The sequence below is a fragment of the Dermacentor albipictus genome, chromosome 8 (assembly GCF_038994185.2).
Source record: "Dermacentor albipictus isolate Rhodes 1998 colony chromosome 8, USDA_Dalb.pri_finalv2, whole genome shotgun sequence".
NCBI classification, from domain to species: domain Eukaryota; kingdom Metazoa; phylum Arthropoda; class Arachnida; order Ixodida; family Ixodidae; genus Dermacentor; species Dermacentor albipictus.
Window position 1 is genome coordinate 9,516,986 of NC_091828.1, and position 16,792 is coordinate 9,533,777.

A 16,792-nucleotide genomic window follows, 5' to 3' on the forward strand; every position below is an offset into this window, starting at 1 on the left:
GCAAATATAGGTCATTTCTTGTCTGCGACCAACTGTAGTACTTATACGGGCACGATCAATAAAAATTCCTGCTGTCCTGCAATTTTTTCGTGAGCAGCAACAGCTTACTACTCACTTGAGCAGGCGACGGGTTCATCACTCCCATCTCCGCAGTCATCGGTGCCATCGCAGTAGCGGTTCGGACCCACGCACTTCCCGTTGTCACATGAAAATTCGTACAACTTGCACGCAGGCGAAGTCTCCGCGCGACCTTTCGTCCCCAGGGGTTGTAGGCAGAAGCACGCACACAACAACACCACCTGAACCACAAGGGACGCACGACGGTGTTGGAGAAGCTCAGTCATTACTGAAGACCTCCTCAGATTCCTAGACCTCGCTGGTGGGAGAGCTGTCGCCTTGTTGTGTAGTTGCTTCCTGCATCGTGTTTTCTCAAAGATTTGTCAGTCCAGCAGCTCTGGAGAGCCATCGGGGAAGTGGCGTAAAGAGTGACACGCAGGTTCAACACCATCTCGGCGATTTCATACCTGCGTCAGGCGCAAAAATAAAACTTCTTAAGCAGCACATCGTATCCCGCTTTGCAAAGGCACTTATCGCGCAAGGAATTGCGCACAAATCTCATCAATAAATTACCAGGGCTGTTTACAGGCCAAAATATATCAAAATGGGAAATATATCCCAACGAAATCTGACAAAACCTTGTTTTTTTATTAAGAGGCAATAACAGCAATTGTTAGGAAACTTTCGTAATGATCGATGTGCTTATTTTTTTTCATAAATCATGGAAAGGTTATTTCATGGCGCTTGTTTTTGTGCATTTGTCCTTCGATACACAGGTGGTGCGGATCAAGGTCATCAATTTGCATCGCAAAGCACGTAGCACGAAGGAAATAACCACATACACTGCAGAACAAGAAAACTGTATATATACTAGATTACTGAAATCACAAACAAATCACAACGTCACAATGTTGGCATTGTAACATGTAACACTAAAACTGCATTTCAGTCTCTCTTGCCGCGCACATCACGCGAATGGAACCGCCTTCCCGCAGATATAGTCGACATAACTGATAACCAGCATTTTCGTTTTGCACTAGCTAACATTGTATAACAGGAGGATGATAATACTTGTTCTGTAATACGCATTGTATCTATTTATGCATTTTATTTTGTAACCACTCCCCTCTTTAGTGCCTTTGGCTCTGAGGGTTCAATAAATGAAATGAAATGAAAACCGTTTCCTTGCAAACTACAAATTAAGCACCAAAATACGAACAGAGAATATGTGTATAAACAATGTAACTACAGCAGAAGTGACAATTTGTGTATATATGCATGGTGGAAGGCGTGTAAATGTAAACCTAATGCATAATTGATCACTTCTCGCGCACTAACGCAAGACAAACCAAAGGAAATTGGGATCAAACGGAACCGATTGTCATCGTTGTTCCTATACACAAAATAATTAAAAACGTATGGAAGGCAGCTTTGGAAGTGCTTTCTTTGCTAGAAATCATTTACTTGAAATGCAAATACGCAGGAGAACCGAAGCAGAGCGATATCGCGAGGGCTAAAATGGTGCAAATAAAAAGTCAGAGCAAAGCTATAATTCATTGGCTCGTTTAATGAGTGCAGCGGAAAAGTAAACTCTTGTAGCTGATGCGTGAAGTTCAACGTGTAGGCTGATTGTTACGTTCGGAAAACCAGGGCTCTTTCTCTGCTACCACGCCACCAGGAGCCATTACAGCGGCAGCATATGCGGTAGGCCAAACCCGGCATTTCGATCTTCCATTAGCTATTAGTTGCGCTTGGTTTCCTGCAACCAGGTGTGAGAAAGCTTTGAAAGTCTGTGAGAACAACGCCACTTGTTATTACAGAGCTTAAGTGTAGCATTAGCGTGGAGCCAGACGCAGTTAAAAATAAGTGAGTCAGACTTCGCGGGCACAGAACGCTGGGAAACTCTGCGCATTGCGTTCTTCCGCTATTTGTTACCGTTAACGTGCGACAAAACGCTAATGATATGCTGCACTGCAGTACATGGCGCAGACTAGCTCTTTAGAATAGCGGAAGCCATCTGGACGCTAACATAAGCTGCTGCCATGCAGCGTTGCCACTATAGCGGGCTTCGCGCTAAATTTATTCCATTTTTGCCCGGCCTAGTGGCAAAGTTTGTTCTCCTACAGGTGGAAGAATTTTAGCGGTCCTCTTACATAGGTGGCTCCTTTTCTGGCAGTACAAACTCTACACCACACATTTCATTGACAATAGCTTGCGCTTCGCATGTCGCAGACATGCAGTTCGTTTGTGGCTCTTTGGAAGTAGGAAGCCATTGTCATCATCATTCAAAAACAATGTGCTTCGCATTCCTACTTCGCATTTCTCCCGCGCATACTTCGATATGGCGATAAATACTGCTTTGTTACACGCTACCCGAGCAAGTTATTTGTTCTCAATATTGACAGGATGGAGGCATATAGGGTCAGTGATGACACAGGCCATAGATGCAGCCCCGCCCAAACAACAAATAAATTCATAGAAGGTGCAAACCCTAGGAACATGAAACAGGACCTTTCTTTTTGTGATCGCAATCCATAGCAGGCAATTAACCTTGTTTTCTGGCCAGTAATTCTAGTTCTCCGAAACAAGTTTTCTCGAATTTTTGTTTGGCAGTACGTTTCCGCATTTCGCAGTCGCGCATGAAATCACGTAATAATATTTATATCTTATATCGGTTTCCCTACTGCCGAAAGCAAAGGAATTTTCCATCGAGTGTATTTTTTTCGCATTGTGCTTCACATGGACGCAATAAAATATTTCGAGCATTGTTCTTATTGATGCCCGCATTTAGCGGGATCTAAGCGGTTTTGATGCTGGCATCGCGAATTTTCAGGTTGTGGGGGGAAACAACTCGCGGATCTTTTAACCCTAGTTGGCAACTCTTACGATCAATCAATCAATCAATATTTATTTTTGACAAAAGAAATACAAGATGGGTATAAGTACACATTCGGAGGTCCCGAAGTAACAACTGTCGGGGGGAGCTCCTAACAAAACATGAAAAGGGGATAGTAGGGTCGTGGCAAACAGTGAGTCATGTCATATATTATACAGTTTCTACATCGGAAATAAACGATAAGATAGAAAAACAAATCTGTTAACAATATCACAGGTATATTCACAGAGTTAAAAAGAAAAAATAATTGAAGAAATCTTAAAAATAACATGCAACAATTAAAACGAGGATAAATGGCATGTAAAGCTAACAATGAGGAGAAGTATCAATTAAGGCAAAATTTAGTAACTCGGTAATTGAAAAGTACATTGCGTAATGGTAAATTGAACAACATACTAAATAATTCTAGGTTTGTTAAATTATGCTACGCGTCAGATTAAGTGTTCATGAAATGCTCCTTCGTTCTACATTTGAATGATAATAATGTAGATGTCTTCATGTCAGATGGTATAGAATTCCAAGCAGAAATGCCTGAAAACGCGACGGTAAATTTCCCATAGTTAGTTCTTGCTTTTGGAAGAAGAAGATTGAGTTGAGCTGAAAATCTTGTGTTGTTATAATTGATGAGGCTAGAGCGACTAAAACCTGGAATATTAAACTCGGTATTTATAAGACGAAACATAAGTAGCGACAGCTTATGATTGAATAACATGCGTAAAGGTAAAACATTTAGGGAACGGAATATTGGAGCAGAGGGAGATGTATGCGATTGGAATGCAATTAATCGTAATGCCTGCTTTTGCAAAACTTCTAACTGATGAAGATGTGTGGTATATGTATTACCCCAAGATGACAGGCAGTATGAGAGATGACTGTGTATATACGCGTAATATAAAGACATGAGAATGGTTTGCTGGAAAAAAGAGCGAGTTTTTATTATGATGTGAATACCAAATGAGATTTTTTGAATGAGTGATTGAATGTGGCACTGGAACTTTAGCTTTTCATCTAGTACTACACCAATAAATTTAGTAGACGTGGATCTTGCAAATACATTATTATTTAGAGACACTACAATACAGTCAATGGGCAAAGATTTTGAAGAATGGAATACCATAAATGTTGTCTTAGATGGGCTAATGGTTAGCTTGTTTTTTACACACCATGAATGAACATTCGTTAGGTCAGCGTTAAGTTTATCCTGCAATGCAAATAAATTTTTATCAGATGCGAAAATGGTGGTGTCATCAGCGTAAAGAAGGCAGTGCGCATGTGTTAATATTTCTGGCAAGTCATTAATGAATATGAGAAATAAGGGTGGCGCAAGTATTGATCCCTGGGGGACACCTGTATTTACAGTTTTTGATCAGGACAAGACACCATTAAATTCGACTATATATTGTCGGTTAATTAGGTAGTTGCGAATTATTTGTAAAGGCGGTCCAGAAATGCCATATGATTCAAGTTTACTTAAAAGAATACGATGGTTAATTGTATCAAACGCCTTGGTGAAATCAATAAAGAGAGCACCAACTAAGAGGCCTTGATCGATGGCTAATTTGACCCTCTCAGTAAATGTAATAAGCGCTAATTCAGTTGAAAAATTGTCACGAAAACCAAATTGATCAATAGTTAAAAGATTAAATTTGGATAAGTATTTAGTTAAGCGATTATGTATAAGTTTTTCGATGACCTTACTAAAGAAAGACAAAATGCAGATAGGACGATAATTACTTGTGCAGTTATGGTCACCTTTTTTAAATACTGGGATTATTTTACCTGTCTTGAGGCGATTAGGAAAGATGCCACCTATAAATAGTCTATTTACTATATGTGCTAACGCAGGTGAGATTTCATTAGACACAAGCTTAATGCTAGAGGGGCGCATCAAGTAGAGGCCCGGACCGGTTGTTTTAAGAGAATTGATAATGTTACATACTTCCAGAGATGTTGTGGGGAACAGGTAAAATGAATGAGAACAGCAAGAAAACTAAGCAACGTTGAATCAGGCTGACTACCGTCTGTAACACTAAAATGGTCAATGAAAACATTAGCTATGTCATGAGGGTCAGTAATATTAGCAGAATTGTAGTTCATACACGATATGCGATTTTTAGTTGTACTGATGTTTAAGAATTCTTTAATAACCTGCCAGTTTCGTCTGGTATCACTTCCATTTTTTCTAATTTTATTTTCGTAGTAATTACGCTTGACATTTTTTAAAGTGGCTGTTAGAACATTTGAATATGTGTGGAAGCGCGATCGCAACGCATTATTGAATGGCTGGACTTTAAGTTTCTTACGAAGATTATCTCTTTTTTTAATGGACCGCAATAAAGAATCACTAACCCAAGGCTTTCTTGATCTAAACCAACGCGTTACCGTAGTGTTACTTGTACATAAGTTAGAGCATTGAGATATTTTTGCGAAAAAAGATTCAAAAGCCCTTTCGCTACATTGCTCTTCAAGCACGTCAGCCCACTCAATTGCACGAATCATACCAGTGAATTTATTAGAATCAAAGAAATTCCAGACATATTTTGTTGGTTGAGAAGGCGTTACGGAACCTATGCAAAAAAATATAGGGTAATGGTCGGTTACGGCATATTCCACTATTCCAGCTGTGCTAAGATCAGTAGATATGCTAGACAGTACATGGTCAATTAAAGTATTAGGTCCGCCTATTTCACACCTCGTTGGAGCTGTAATTTGTGAGGAGAGACCGCAGCTAAGATAAGTACGTAAGTACTCAGAGCAACATTGACTGTCAGGGCAGATAATGTTGATGTTAATGTCGCCACATATCACAATATCCTTGTTTTCATCAGTGACTGTGTTTAGTAACTGCTCAAATTCTTTACAAAATTCGACGTAAGAGGAAGAAGGTGAGCGATAAATGCATGCAATTATGATGTTACGTTTGGTAGGCAGCTGCAGGTTATTACTCTCCACTTCTAGCCATACTGATTCACAGAGGCAATGACGAAAAAAAAAGATCATGGCGACGTTTATATGACAATGAAGATTTTACTAAAATGGCCGAACCGCCACTACGATAACCTTCACGATGACAATATTCAGGAGTGTAGCCTGAAAGACCGTATAGATTCCCATCATGAGATGATAACCACGTTTCAGATAAGCATACGAAAGAGAACGCATGATCAAGACTGCAAAGAAGACCGATGAGATCATCGTGATGCCTACGAATACTGCGGATGTTCCAATATATTAAGGATAAAGTGGGTTGTTTTTCCTCAATGAGAGCTTTCGCTTCGTCAAAAGTAAAAACTGAGTCAGCCATGATGAATTAAACGTTAGTGCAAGCAATGAAGAACTTATTTGAAGATTGACAGATCATTTACACTACATATGCGATGAACACGGCTGTTTTCCGACTTTCTTGCCTTAATGGCACAGTTATCGGTCCATAGAAATTTCCATCCTTTAGACTTCTTGAGCTCTAGCGCCTGCGCAAAAAGCCGCTAATTATCGGGTGTGAGGTGATCATTAACAAAAATGGAAGTGGGTGGTTTATGTGATAGCCCTACTGTAGTTGTTGTGAGTCTTGCTTCACGCGCTTTGGAAGCAAAGTCAGCCTTCTTTGTTCGTGAGCAGAACCGCGCGATAATGTTGGTTCCTTGATTGGCAGGCACGCGGTGAACAATGTCAATGTCATCAGCAGTGACAGGGCACTCAATCTTGTCACCCAAAGCCTGGATAATTATTAGGCAGCTTTCTCCTTCAGTGTTTGGAATTCCTTTAATTTCTACGTTATTTTGCCTGGAATACTGCTCAAGGTCAGCTACTCGTTGTGAAAGGCTTTTGTTACTATCAATCAAAGACTTGTTATCGTCTCTCAAGGATTTGTTTTCTTGGAGAAGGTTGTCATTTCTTGCCTTCACAGATTCGTACAATTCATTAAACACACTGAGACTTTGACGCATTTCTGCGACTTCAGAACGGAGAATCTCAAGTTCTTTCGCTAACTCGGAATCAGTGGACATCTCGTAGAATTACGCAGATAAACACAAAAAGCAAAGAGCAGCAGCAGTGGTGGCGGCGGAAACTTATGGGCTAGGAGGAAAATTTCTGAAACACTAACCTGCACAAATATGCAGAGAATGGTTAGAAGCGGTTCGCAAGCCGCAACCACTGCTGCCTAAGTGATGGTCGCCGTTCCAGGGCAGTCGCTTGTAAGGCAGGATCCCTCTGTAGGCGGCGCTGCACGCGATGCAGTGATGACGGTGCTGGGGTCGCCGGCTTTACACGTGTGGGTCTTGATAGGATCGTTGTTACACAGATGGCGCCGGGAATCAGGTGCACACGAAATCTGCACAAATATGCAGAGAATGGTTAGAAGTGGTTCGCAAGACGCAACCACTGCTGCCTAAGTGATCTGCTACGACACCTAGATGTCAGCTACTGCGACACATTATTAAACTAAACGCACACTATGTATCGACCCAACCACATGCTACATTAGGCCATCCACACATCACACACTAGGGTGACCACACACAAAAAAACAGGTGTTAAGCGTCGCCTAACTAAATACAAAGTACAAGCTAAAATTGGTATAAGTCTGGCCTCAGAGATATGGAAACTCCTAAGTATTGCGGCGCCCGCAGTTAAATCTCGGTGGCCATCTACGCCCGACCTGTTCTCACTAATACTTCAGTGCTGAAGCATCATGACGCAAATATAAAGCCAATGCACGCATTTGCAATGATATTCGTGTGATTGTAGTATGTGATTGACGTTTGTCGCCTGCCGTCACATATATTGTTCAATAATGTCAAAGAAGATGGAAATATTTATTGTTCAACCTACAGTTAATACGTTTTTTCTTCATTTCCTATTATAATACTGCTTTAATTTACTCTTAGGTTGCCTAAAAAGTCCAATACTGTTGGTCGTCCTTCTTCGGCTGGTCGGCCTGTTAATCCGCAAGCAGTGAGTGATAGGTGCAGCAGTGAATATGTACTGCGTTCGCATATCTGTGAACATAACATTCATGTATATTCTTTTAAGACTCAAGGTGTAACAACAACGGGCGTACTAGCTGTACACGGCACCCAAGGATAGGGACACGGAGACTGCGCGCGCGGCAAGGTCTGAAAGCGCGTAGATTTCGAATGATTACTTGCACTTATAGATGTCACCGTAATGTAAGTTCCATGATGACTATTTGTGCAAAATCAAAGTACAGCTAGTACAGGTGCTGACCTCCTGGGAGGATATCACCAAGGTATAATCACAGCTATGCCTTCATGCCTTATTCCTCCAGAGTTGATGTCTTTAAGCATTCTTTTTTTGGTTAAAACAATTGTTGACTGGAACAAAACCTAATTCCGAGGTTTTTGAAAATTTTGACTGTGGTTTCCTTTGAAAGAAATGTTTTACTAATCGTAATTGTATATATGCCTTGTACTTATATATGCCTTGCATATAATTACTGATTAATTATTTCTGTGGTTTCCTTTGAAAGAAATTTGGGAATATTTTACAAATCGTAAGTGTATATATGCCTTGTATATAGTTACTGATTAGTTATTTTTTGCGCATGCCACTGTTATAAGATTGTATTTCCCGCCCTGTAAAAGCCCGAAAGGGGCTCACAGTATGGACAAATAAATAAATAAAACGGAACGATCCCACCACTTTCGCCAAATGCGAAGGCTGTGGCACCATTCCCGGCAATTTGTCTTTTCATCCACTTTGAATTCAATTAATTTATAATTTCTTTATTTCACCGATTAGGCACAAGTTTTTTTCCTCTATGTTGCCCTTGGTGTCACTCTTTGTTGGCTTCCTTTGATATGACTAATAAAAATAGGGCCCCTTGGTTAACTCCCTGTTTTCTCGGTCAGCACAAATCAGTAACACAAAGTTCACATACAGTTCAAATTAAAGCATTGTACGTCATAACACACAAATTTTGCACAGCAGCTAATGTTTTTTAACACCAAAGAGGAGTCACTTGCAGTTTACCATATGCCGCCTTGAAGAACACAAGTCACTTGTCAAAACATTGGCTCCTGTTTTCACCTTGTTCTAGTTTTGCTCATTGCAGTTTACTTGTAGTGCAAGGAAGCACACTCTACACTACAGTATATACAAGGTTACCTCACAGCCCGCTTTGTCAGTCTCGTTTCGCCCCAAGAATCTAGACAAAATAAGACTCTTTCAATTTTGAAAAATAACTGTTGTTTGTAATTTATGCTAACCGCAGAGTTATTGCTGACTATGAAGAAAAGGGGCCAACTAACAATGACATTGCATTCTTTTTCCGCAGTTATGGTAAAAAAAGTAGCGTGGAACTTAAAATGTTTTGTGTATTTTACATCGACCGGAACTGGCTTAAGGTGGACATTGAAATTCGACAAATGTGACGCGGAAACGCGACCAAGAAAGGGGATCAGGGAACAGCAGGTACTTTTTCAAGGGTGTAATTAGCACATGCATATCGTGGGATACATATGTAATAGATCAACGATGATTAGCATTAGAATGAGCAATCAAACCTAATAAAACTGGCATAGCGTAATTCTATAACCAGTCAATTTTTTTTTTTTCAGAAAGTCCTCTGTTGATCATATCGCTTGCTTCAGAATGCTATCTGTGTCGACTTGCTTCAAGTATGTACCGTTTTAACATACTACTGCGATCAGGGTTTTTTAATAGGAAGGATCGGGCAACGGTTGACAAAGGTTTTTCATATTTTGGAGAGTTGGTTGGTGTGCCCGTCTTACTCAAATAGGTTTATGTTTCTTTTTTCCGTGATTCTGTTTTCTCTTGAAGACTTCATGAAGGATACGAATAGTTCTACGAACACGACCGCTGGATGATGTGGATGGAAACTTGGTGCTGTCATCCCCTGCAATACACCCACCGTGCCGCCTCTTCACTGAAATGCACGTTCAAAAACATGCCTATGCCCGGAGGTTACTGCTAAATATTGTGTGCTAAGCAAGCCTTGCTCACTGTATCGCAATTTTTAACGGAAACGCTAAAAAAAAAGGCCTGAAAGGAACAGATAAAACTGCGATTTTTAGTCACTTTTAAGCCTCCCATGTGCCGCACCCTTTTTGCTCACTTCCCCTACTGTGCCTCTTTGTTTTTCTCCTTTTCTCGAACCTGAAGAAATAGAAGAAGACGAACAAAAATAAAGGCTTTTAGCGGAGCACCCCCGCGCGAAGCTGAGTTCAAACTGCAAAGATCGGTGGCTCTACAGTACGACGCCCTTTAACGAGTCACGGATCGGCAGCAGCCATCCCCTGTTGCACTGTCCCATCACTCACACTTTCTGCCCTCTCTTTCGTGCACTGCATTAGCTTCAGTGAAGAAAAATAAAAGACGCAGAGAAAAATAAATGGCGGTGATGTTGGCGGATTCGGGCTTCCTTTCTCAGGTACTGAAGACGAAGTGGAGGAGGAGAGCGCATGCGCAGGCATACCATAGGCAGAAACAGCCGCGTTCTCCACGCGTAGCTGAGTTCTCTCCTGGCCAGGGCGAGATAGGCGGCTACTACGGCCCTTCCCAGAGGAGACGGCGCTGAGACGAGCCGTGCGCGTGCTGGTCGTAACTGGGCTCCCCGTAGCGATGAAAAAAAATCATTTTTTCTATAAACTGCTTATGACCATGCAACCAGTACAAAAAAAATATATGCAATAAGCATGCCGCAAGCACTCAACGTCGGCCTCAGAAGCAGCCACTCATTATGTATATTTAGTTTTTGAAGGCGAAATTCTGCGTCTTTTTTTTATTTAGGACACAATTTTCGCACGCATTGTTCAGCTTTCCAGTACACGCTTTGGAGTGGCACCAACTATTTCATCGCGCGTAGAAAAAGATGTGACTTAGCTTTCCATCGCTTATGGTTTGCCTTTCGGTTTCAAGTAAGGGACAAAACAGCTTTAGTACATGTGCTAAGCTTAATAGACATAAATCTAAGCATTATTCCATTTAGAAGGGGCAAAAAAATGTTTCTCGATCTATATCGTTTTCACCTTGTCTCACATGCAAAAAATTCTGAAATGGCATTTTTAGATTACTAATAATAGAAGCTGCCATGTAACTACAGAGGAGCGACGTACTGGGGAAATTAGTGGTATCTGAAACATTTCTCAGACAGGGTCCCAACCAGTCTCGCCTGGGGCTCCGAATGGTATTGCAGCGGTTGAAAAAGACAGAATTAGCCTAGTTTGATTTATTGTCTCGCAATCGCTCTTGCCAGACATTCAAACAATACAGCGTTCACTCATCATTGTCTATAAAAAAAAGAGAAACGTCATCGCGACCAATTCCTACATTCATTCATTTTATTATTTTTATTTCACCATTCCGATAAGGATTATTGCAGACGTGTTTACGTGATCATGAAAAAGTAGAATATCAGCAAAATAAAAGTGAAGAAATTAGAAGTTAGCATGGAAAAACATGGACACTTACATTCATTGAATAGCAGATTGGTCTTTACACAAATGCCCTTGCAAAAAAAAAAAAAACTAAGTTGTGATCGCGACTCTTTATTCTAAATAATTTGTACATGTTTCTAACGTGGGCTGGGCAGTAATAGGAGGGTTTAAGCAGTTCCACTCTCACACAGGCCGCCATTGGATTATTCTCCGGACACTCCGGACAGGAATTACTCTCTCCGGACAGGCCGCCATTAGAATATGAACCTGGCAACGTTTAACGCTAGAACGTTATCTAGTGAGGCGAGTCTAGCAGTGCTATTGGAGGAATTAGAGGGCAGTAAATGGGACATAATCGGGCTCAGTGAAGTTGGGAGGCCAAAAGAAGCATATACAGTGCTAAAAAGCGGGCATGTCCTGTGCTGCCGGGGCTTAGCGGAGAGAAGAGAACTAGGCGTCGGATTCCTGATTAATAAGAATATAGCTGGTAACATACAGGACTTCTATAGCATTAACGAGAGGGTGGCAGGTCTTGTCGTGAAACTTAATAAGAGGTACAAAATGAAGATTGTACAGGTCTACACCCCAACATCCATTCATGATGACCAGGAAATCCAAAGCTTCTATGAAGACGTGGAATCGGCGATAGGTAGAGTGAAAACTAAATACACTATACTAATGACGACTTTAATGCCAAGGTAGTCAAAAAGCAGGCTGGAGACAAGGCAGTGGGGGACTATGGCATAGGCGCTAGGAATATTAGGGGAGAGTTGTTAGTGGAGTTTGCGGAAGAGAATAATATGAGGATAATGAATACCTTCTTCCGCAAGCGGGATAGCCGAAAGTGGACGTGGAGGAGCCCGAACGGCGAGACTAGACATGAAATAGACTTCATACTCTGCGCTAACCCTGGCATCATAGAAGATGTGGACGCGCTCAGCAAGGTGCGCTGAACTGACCACAGGATGGTAAGAACTCGAGTTAGCCTAGACCCGAGAAGGGAACGGAAGAAACTGGTACAGAAGAAGCCGATCCATGAGTTAGCGGTAAGAGGGAAAATAGAGGAATTCCAGATCAAGCTACAGAACAGGGGCGCGATCGGAGATATTTTGTTCGATACGCGTTCTGTTCAGTTGCTGCAACGTCACAAAGTTGCAGTATGCAAAATTTGTGACAACGGGGCGGAGAGAGCAGCCAATCAGGAAGCGGTGACCTCCCCGGAAGTTTACCTCCGTCGTTTGTCGTCTGCTTGCAAACAGTATACTACAAAGCCAAATGTTTCTCGTCTTCCAATTGAATGAAATCTTTGTCTAAAAAAATGTATTTTTCCTTCTCAAGCCCAAACAGGTTTTCCAATTGTAGTACGTGTGACTACTGCAATTTATAACTATTAGGTTTTTTGCGTCGTCACTAGGTGGCGTCGCGCACAGCGAGAAGGAAAAAGAAAAAAAAAACGACGGGAAGAGTGGCGCACTTCTCAAGAGGCAGCGACAACATCCCAGTGGCTCGCTAGCACCGATGATGTTGTCGATTTCTCTGTGCAACCAACGAATTATTTGTTTCAAGAAACAAAAACGACGCCGGAATTCACTTTCTGCCATTTCTTCAAACGCGTTTCGCACCGCCACCCGCTCTCCTCCTTCCTCTAGAAACGCCAGCGCAACAACCTATGTTTCCAACGGAAGCGCCATTTTCTGGAATTAAACTATGGATTGGATTCAAACGTGCCATTCCGCAGCCGAAAACACCGCCTGTTGTGTCCAATCCAATCCACCAGACGCGCCATGCGAAGCCGTATGATCGCTCCAAACTTCTCAACTCCCGTCACGTTCGGACGAAATGCTCGGTGGGCGGATGGTTGACAGGAGCGTGTCGTCATTTTGACGTCACCAAAAACGGGGCGGCGCCCCGCGGCTGGCGACGTTGGCGCGGAGTAGGCCAATCGCGCGCGCCGGTAACCGAACGAACGCGCCGAACAACCACCTCCGATCACACGCCAGGTATTCGGCTTTAACTCAGGAAGAGGACCTTAGTGTTGAAGCAGTGAACGACAATCTTGTGGGCATCATTAAGGAGTGTGCAATGGAAGTCGGTTGTAACTCCGTTAGGCAGAATATCAGTAAACTATCGCAGGAGACGAAAGATCTGATCAAGAAGCGCCAATGTATGAAAGCCTCTAACCCTACAGCTAGAATAGAACTAGCAGAACTTTCGAAGTCAATCAACAAGCGTAAGACAGCTGACATAAGGAAGTATAGTATGGATAGAATTGAACATGCTCCCAGGAACGGAGGAAGCCTAAAAACAGTGAAGAAGAAACTAGGAATTGGCAAGAATCAGATGTATGCGTTAAGAGACAAAGCCGGCAATATCATTACTAATATGGATGAGAGAGTTCAAGTGGCTGAGGAGTTCTATAGAGATTTATACAGTACCAGTGGCACCCACGAAGATAATGGAAGAGGAAATAGTATAGAGGAATTCGAAAACCCACAGGTAACGCCGGAAGAAGTAAAGAAAGCCTTGGGAGATATGCAAAGGGGAAAGGCAGCTGGGGAGGATCAGGTAACAGCAGATTTGTTGAAGGATGGTGGGCAGACTGTTCTAGAGAAATTGGCCACCCTGTGTACGCAATGCCTTATAACCTGGAGCATACCGGAATCTAGGAAGAACGCTAACATAATCCTAATCCATAAGAAAGGGGATGCAAAAGACTTGAAAAATTATAGACCAATCAGCTTACTGTATGGTGCTTACAAAGCATTTACTAAGGTAATCGCAAATAGAATCAGGAACACCTTAGACTTCTGTCAAGCAAAGGACCAGGCAGGATTCCGTAAAGGCTACTCAACAATAGATCCACAATTAGTACATGACCGGGGTTGTTGGAGAAATATGGGAGCGGCCTTAGCCCTGCAGTGGGCGTAACCAGGCTGATGATGATGATGATGATGATGACTCTCACACACCTCATGAAAAGAATGAAAAAAAGAAGCATTTTTGGCACAAGGAAATTCTTCTAGCGTGAAAGCGTGCACATGTCGAGTCAGTCTGGTGTGTTTGTACATTACAAAGGTGGTGGGATACAACTTCAGCACACTGTGTAGTAAATACTTAGCATAGGAACTTTTATCATTGAACCAGGTCTCACTCTTTCTGACCCCAACGAAATTGCTAATGCTTTTTCGGACTACTTTTCTTCTGTTTACACTAATAACAACATACATGCGCAGTTGCATAATACTTTGAGCCGTACGACACAATCATTATTCTTGTTACCAGCTACACCAAATGAAGTGCGCTCCACGATTGCTAACCTTAAAAATACAGGACCTGGCTTAGACAATATTTGTGTCAGGCATTTAAAACTGGTTGCGCATTTAGTTTGCGACACGCTCTGTAACATTATTAACCTTATGTTCAAAGAAGGTGCATTTCCTTCATTTTTAAAAAATGCCAAGTTTATTCCTTTTTTTAAAAAAGGCGACAAACACACAATTAATAATTACCGACCAATTGCAATTCTGTCCTGCCTTAGTAAACTGATTGAGAAATTATTTGTTAAACGTCCTAATAACTACTTAACAAAGTTTAAATTGCTTAAGAACAATCAATTTGGTTTCCGCCCAGGAAGTTCCACGAATCTAGCTGTTCTATCTCTAACTGACTACATAAAAAAATGTATTGATTCGGGAAACTTAGTCGGATCTGTATTTTTAGACTTCAGTAAAGCTTATGACACGGTTAACCATCAAGTCCTGTTTAATAAACTTGATTCTTATGGTATAACCGGTCCTGCGCTAACATTCTTAAAAAATTATTTGCTTGACCGGCCGTACACAGTACATGCAGCAAATACTTTCTCAGTAACAAAATGTATTAACCAAGGTGTACCACAGGGATCGGTTCTGGGCCCTATGCTTTTCCTTTTATATATTAATGATCTTCCGGATTCTCTTAACTCCACCAACTGCGTTCATTGCATTTTATATGCAGATGACACAACCATATCTTCATCTGACAAATCTGTTACTACTCTTACATCTAACTTAAATATTGCATTAAGTAACATTATAAAATGGTGTAGCAACAATTACTTAGTTCTTAATCCTTTAAAAACTAAATTTATGTTATTCAAAAGTGCTCAAAGGGCCTTAACTTCTATTCCTGAAGTAAAGCTTGGAATTCATTCAATTCCCGTTAGCACCGATGTCACTTTTCTTTGCATACATCTTGACCCTAACCTTACATTTCGCTCTCACTTCCAACATCTCAAGCACAAGACTGCGTTTGGTATACGTGCATTAATCAAAGCTCGCCCTTTTTTTTCTCGTGAGGCTCTGCTAGCGTTGTATTATACGTTCATTCATAGTCACATTAATTACGGCATTGTTTCATGGGGCAACACGTACGCTTGTCACTTATCATCAATTCAACATATCCAAAATCAGTCAATACGCATTATCACTTCTAGCTGCATGCAGTCTAATGCCTCTTTGTTACTTCGAGCGTATAATATCTTGCCTATTATTAATTTGTTCCAGTTTAACATAATCGTCTTACTCCACAGGTTGCTTCATAATAACCTTACGTTTCCGTTCATTGCAACTGATCTTTTCCAGAATAAAAATATGACCAGATTTGCGGCTAACAACAATTTCTTATTACCCATGGTTCATACCAATTACGGCAAAAAAACATCTTCCTTCGCTGCAATTTCTCTTTGGAATGAATTACCATCAACCATAAAATCCTGCACTTCTCTTGCAATTTTTAAAAATCATCTTAAGCATCATTTCCTGCGATAACTTAACTACGATCTGGCGGTGTACCTTTGACTTTTATCTCACATGTCATTTCTTGTATTTTACCCATGCTTTTTTCCGACTTTCTTTTATAACGTGCTTTTCCAGTTTGATTGTAAACGACATGTCTAATGATGTATTTGATCTGTAGATGTTGCTTTATAATACGCTAATTTGCTGTCTATTTATATCACCATCAATGTTGTAATTATTAACCGAGGGTCCCACTACAGTTCTTTGACTTTGGGACCCTCGTCTGTATATTCGTCATGTAATTACTTCTGTTTTTGGCACCAATTAATCTGAATCTGAATCTGAAACTTAGCTCGAATTTCGAGGGTAGCGAGGCCTGCGCGAGAAAGAAGTTCCGTTGCTGAATCCCTGCGTTTAAAACGATTACAGAAAAATCGGGCAGCTTTTCTTTGTATGCGTTCGAGCGTATGTATGTGGTTTTTGGTATGTGGAAACCATCTTATGTTGGCAAATTCGAGTGCCGGTCTAGGCGGACGTAGGCGGACGTAGGCAAGCTGCTTTGTCTGGCTGTTGGAATACGATAAGGTGCGTTTGAGGTGAACAATTTGTTTAGGGCTTTTTTAGCAACGCACTGTATGTGC

The 16,792-nt window shown here is 41.4% G+C and overlaps 1 protein-coding gene across 2 annotated transcripts in view; it reads right to left on the reverse strand.

The window, feature by feature from the left end:
- LOC139048616 (uncharacterized) overlaps nt 1-16,792 on the reverse strand; it is a 177,359-nt gene that overhangs the window by 56,696 nt on the left and 103,871 nt on the right. Inside the window, exons 2-3 of one of the 2 annotated variants that reach the window (XM_070523047.1) lie at nt 7,059-7,286; nt 116-524 (exon numbers count right to left, since the gene is read on the reverse strand). In XM_070523047.1, the coding sequence (XP_070379148.1) occupies nt 116-344 (229 nt within the window). In that variant the 5' untranslated portion in view covers nt 345-524; nt 7,059-7,286. The remainder of the gene's footprint in view (nt 1-115; nt 525-7,058; nt 7,287-16,792) is intronic. The other variant, XM_070523048.1, reaches the window with a different exon arrangement.